The 5000-nt window shown below is 50.8% G+C and overlaps 1 protein-coding gene across 1 annotated transcript in view; it reads right to left on the minus strand.

The window, feature by feature from the left end:
• LOC122246622 (serine/threonine-protein kinase Nek8-like) overlaps positions 1-5000 on the minus strand; it is a 35735-nt gene that overhangs the window by 19041 nt on the left and 11694 nt on the right. Inside the window, exons 5-9 of the mRNA XM_086549402.1 lie at positions 4589-4805; positions 3535-3691; positions 1121-1303; positions 588-729; positions 1-92 (exon numbers count right to left, since the gene is read on the minus strand). The exon at positions 1-92 is cut by the window's left edge and continues 37 nt beyond it. Coding sequence (XP_086405528.1) covers positions 1-92; positions 588-729; positions 1121-1303; positions 3535-3691; positions 4589-4805 — 791 coding nt within the window. The remainder of the gene's footprint in view (positions 93-587; positions 730-1120; positions 1304-3534; positions 3692-4588; positions 4806-5000) is intronic.

Raw genomic sequence — 5000 nt, forward strand, 5'->3', positions numbered from 1 at the left:
CCCTCAAACGTCTTCTGCAAGCAAGCCATTTCGTAGAGGATGCAACCAAGGGCCCATATGTCACTCTTCTCGTCATATTGCTTGCCTTCACACTGTTGAGATAAGTTGCATTATATATGTATATATATATATATATATATATATATATATATATATATATATATATATATATATATATATATTATATATATATATATATATATTATATATATATATATAATATATATATATATATATATATATAATATATATATATATATATATATATACATATATATATATATATATATATATATATATATATATATATATATATATTATATATATATATATATATATATAGATTGATAGGTAGATAGATAGATAGATAGATAGGTATTTGGAATGTTAAGCGTTTATAGCAGGTTTTTCAAATTAAGATTATCATAATTATTCAGTCATGAAGTATTATGATATTTCGTAATGGAGTAATTGCATATGTATATGATATAAATGTTTAGATATAAACTCCATAACGAAAAAAAAAAATCCACTTCTCCTGTTGGTACTTATAAAAAAACGAGAGTCTGTCCATCTCCTCCACCCACCATCTCCGGACTGATGTAATAGGGCGTGCCGAGCACCGTGTGGGCGTGGTTGGTCTTGGTGGACAGCATCTTGCTAATGCCGAAGTCACCCACCTTCACCACGCCCGTCTTCGTTAGGAAAATGTTGGCTGTTTTCAAGTCCCTGACGAAGGAGAGGGAGAGATGGAGGATGTGAGAGGAAGTTTTTGTACACTTTTAAATACAAAATCTTAGCTGAGTTTCTGTTTAACGGTCGTTTAACGGTCGTATGAATTACGCTGATGTCATGACTTTCGTAGAATAAGTATAGGTATGTAGTTTTTATCTAATCTTTAATGGAAGAAAGAATTAAGAATCTATATTTTCATTCATATGTTCGTTTCAATCATATACATACACACACACACACACACACACATACAAATACACAGACACACACACACACACACACACACACACACACACACCCAACACCCATCCCTCCCTCCGACTCCCTCCCTCCTCCCACTCCCCAACCCCGTCCCACCCACCGCATCCATGTCACCCCGACCCACCTATGCAAAATATGATGTTCGTGCATATATCTTATCGCAGCTGCAATCTGATGGAAGATGATGAGGATCTCCCGCTCTTCAATGCGCTTCACTTGCTGCGTCAGGTACTGTTGCATACTCCCTCCGTCTGCGTACTCCATCTCGATGCACAGGACGGTGTCGCGCTCAAAGCTGTCCATGTAGCTGCGGGGAGAGGGAGGGAGGAGGTGAGGGAGGGAGGGAGAGGGGTGAGGGAGGGAGGGAGAGGGGTGAGGAGGGAGGGAGGAGGTGAGGGAGGGTGAATGAGGGAGGAGGTGAGGGGTGAGGAGAGAGAGAGGAGGTGAGGGAGGGAGGGAGAGGGGTGAGGGAGGGAGGGAGAGGGGTGAGGAGGGAGGGAGGAGGTGAGGGAGGGAAGGAGAGGGTGAGGGAGGGAGGGAGAGGGGTGAGGAGGGAGGGAGGAGGTGAGGGAGGGAGGGAGAGGGTGAGGGAGGGAGGGAGGGAGGGAGGGAGGGAGGGAGAGGGTGAGGGAGGGAGAGGGTGAGGGAGGGAGGGAGGGAGGGAGGGAGAGGGTGAGGGAGGGAGGGAGGGAGGGAGGGAGGGAGGGGGGGAGGGAGGGAGAGGGGTGAGGAGGGAGGGAGGAGGTGAGGGAGAGAGGGAGAGGGGTGAGGAAGGAGGGAGGAGGTGAGGGAGGGAGAGGGTGAGGGAGGGAGGGAGAGGGAGGGAGGAGGTGAGGAGGGAGAGGGTGAGGAGGGAGGGAGGAGGTGAGGGTGGGAGAGGGTGAGGGAGGGAGAGAGAGAGGGAGGAAGGGGAGGGAGGGAGAGGGGTGAGGAGGGAGGAGGTGAGGGAGAGAGAGGGTGAATGAGGGAGGAGGTGAGGGATGAGGAGGGAGGGAGGAGATGAGGGAGGGAGAGGGTGAGGGAGGGACGGAGAGGAAGGGGAGAGGTGAGGGAGGAAGGGAGAGGGATGGAGGAGGTGAGGGAGGGAGGGAGAGAGGGGAGGAGGGAGGGAGAGGGGTGGGGAGGGAGGGAGAGAGAGAGAGAGGAAGGGGAGGGACGGAGAGGGAGGGAGGAGGTGAGGGAGGGAGAAGGTGAAGGAGGGAGGGAAAGGGGGGAGGAGGTGAGGGAGGGAGAGGGTGAGGGAGGGACGGAGAGGAAGGGGGAGGTGAGGGAGGGAGAGGGTGAGGGAGGGACGGAGAGGGGTGAGGAGGGAGGGAGGAGGTGAGGGAGGGAGAGGGAGGGAGGAGGTGAGGGAGGAAGGGAGAGGGGCGGAGAGGGAGGGAGGAGGTGAGGGAGGGAGGGAGAGGGGTGAGGGAGGGAGAGGGGTGAGGAGGGAGAGGTGAGGGAGGAAGGGGAGGGACGGAGAGGGAGGGAGGAGGTGAGGGAGGGAGAGGGTGAAGGAGGGAGGGAGGGAGGGAGGAAGGGAGAGGGATGGAGGAGGTGAGCGAGGAAGGAAGAGGGAGGGAGAGGGATGGAGAAGGAGGGGTGAGGTGAGAGAGAGGGACGGAGAGGGACGGAGTGGGAGGGAAGAGATGAGGGAGAGAGAGGGTGAGGGAGGGAGAGGGAAGGAGGAAGGGAGGGAAGGTGAGAGAGAAAGGGAGAGAAAAGTAGGGAGACTCAGGGAAAGTCAGGAAGATGGAAATTCAGTCTATGGGATAGAAATGGAGAAGGATAGAGGGTGAAATAGAGGGTGGAGGTGTTAAGAAAGAGAAATTGAGGGAAAGAGACAGAGAGAGAGGGAGAGCGGGAGGGAGACGGAGGAAGGGAGAGGGAAAGTTGGTGGTAGAGAGGATGGGAGAGAGATATTGAAGAACAGGGGGAGAGGGAAGGGGTGAGGGATAGAGCAGGGCTAGGGATAAAGAGGGAAACTTAGGGAGATAGAGAGAAAGGAAGAGGGAAGGGAATAGTAGGAGAGGGAACATGAGGGTGTGTAATAGAGAGAGAGAGGGAGAGTCAGAAAGATAAAGTGAAGAGGGATAGAGAAGGGAAATGAATATGGAACGAAGGGAGAGAGTGAACGTGTTGGAGAGAGAGAGAGAGAGAGAGAGAGAGAGAGAGAGAGAGAGAGAGAGAGAGAGAGAGAGAGAGAGAGAGAGAGAGAGAGAGAGAGAGAGAGAGAGAGAGAGAGAGAGAGAGAGAGAGAGAGAAGAAGAAGAAGAAGAAGAAGAAGAAGAAGAAGAAAAGAAGAAGAACAAGAGGAGGAGGAGTAAAGAGTGATCGAAAGTGATGGAGAGTGTGGATTACGAACATGCAAATGTATAATGTTTGTATATATACATTGTTTGGAAATGCATACAGACACATGGCCTCAAGAAATTATACGAATATCCACTCATACACTTTTCACATATTTTTGTTTTTATGAAACGTATCTCTATTCACAGATTTCCACAATAAACATATTCCATTTAAGAAAAAGACAAGAAAACAAGAACATACCTGACGATGTTCGGATGGTCGAGCATGGCTAGGACGTTGCATTCGTTAAGAGCCATCTGTCGTTCGGACGCGGAAAGTTCTAACATGTTGATTTCCTTGATGATGACCATGGCATCGTCTTCCTTTCTCCGGTATAATACAGCGGATCCGAACGCGCCTGTGAGTAAGAGCCGATGCCGAAGCCAGAGTCAGAGTCGATATTTCGAAATCACATAAGGGTAGTTAGTACCTGATTTTGTTTGTTTGTAAAGTTATTTATCAACTTTCATGAAGTTTGAAATTTATCTTATACACACTAAGAAGGGATTCCGTTTTCTTTCATTATTTCGTCATCATCAAATTTACCATTGACATTCTTCATTCTTCATCCTGGCTCTCTATCCACCCCTTCAATCCACATTTCCATTCACCCACCTATTCATCTATCTCCTCCTTATCCTTCTTCTTCGTCTTCTTCTCCTCCTCCTCCTCCTCCTCCTCCTCCCCCTCCCTCTCCCTCCTCCTCCTCCCCCCCCTCTCTCTCCCTCTCCCTCCTCCTCCTCCTCCTCCTCCCCTTCCTCCTCTTCCTCCTCCTCTTCTTCCTCCTCCTCCTCCTCTTCTTCTTCTTTTTCCTCCTCCTCCTCCTCCTCCTCCTCCTCTTTCTCATTTTTATCCTCTGTCCCTCTTCCCCTTTGATCTGCCCATACGTTTCCCCATTTCATCCTCCTGTATATCCATCTCTCCGTCTATCCATTTGTAGATATCCTCCCCCTTCCCTCCTCTCTCTTCCCCTCCACCTATCTACCCATTCTCCTCCTCCTTTTTTTCCTTCTTCTTCTTCTTTTCTGCTTACTCCTACTGCTCTTCCTCCTCTATCCTTTCTTCCCTCCATCCTCTTTCTCTTCCCTTCGCCCCCCCTCCCCCTCCTCTTCCCCTCGCCTCCCTCCCCCTCCTATTTCCTTCGCCCCCCCTCCCCTTCTTCCTCCACTCTCTTTCTCTTCCCTTCGCCCCCAACCCTCCTCCTCCTCCTCCTCCTCCTCCTCCTCCTCTTCCTCCTTCACCTTCTGTCTCTCACCCTTTCCAACCGTTCTTATTTTCTCATAATCATTATCGAGATCCTTCGTCCTCTTCTTGACCCCGCCCCCCGCCGTCTTGAGCGCCTCCTTGAGCTTCCGGAGGTCAAAGTAGAGCGCCCCCAAGGTCGTCGAGGCTTGACCTGACCCGTCCTCCGGCACGAAGGGTTCCACCTCGATCTCGCTCGCTTGCAGGTCTGTCACAAAGGTCACGGGGATCTGGGGGAGGGGGGAGGAAGGGGGTTAGACTGGGGGGAGGGTATGGAAGGTGAGGGGTATGGTGAGGGGTGAGAGGGGTGAGGAGGGTGAGGGGGTGAGGAGGATGAGGGGAGGGGTATGGAGAGGGGTGGGGAAAGAGGGAGAAGGGGGAGGGGGTGAGGAGAACTTCGGTGTTAGTTGGAGGGATTGAGGGAG

The sequence above is a fragment of the Penaeus japonicus genome, unplaced genomic scaffold (genome assembly GCF_977035675.1).
Source record: "Penaeus japonicus unplaced genomic scaffold, GWHDUDI00000001_assembly GWHDUDI00000022, whole genome shotgun sequence".
NCBI lineage: Eukaryota > Metazoa > Arthropoda > Malacostraca > Decapoda > Penaeidae > Penaeus > Penaeus japonicus.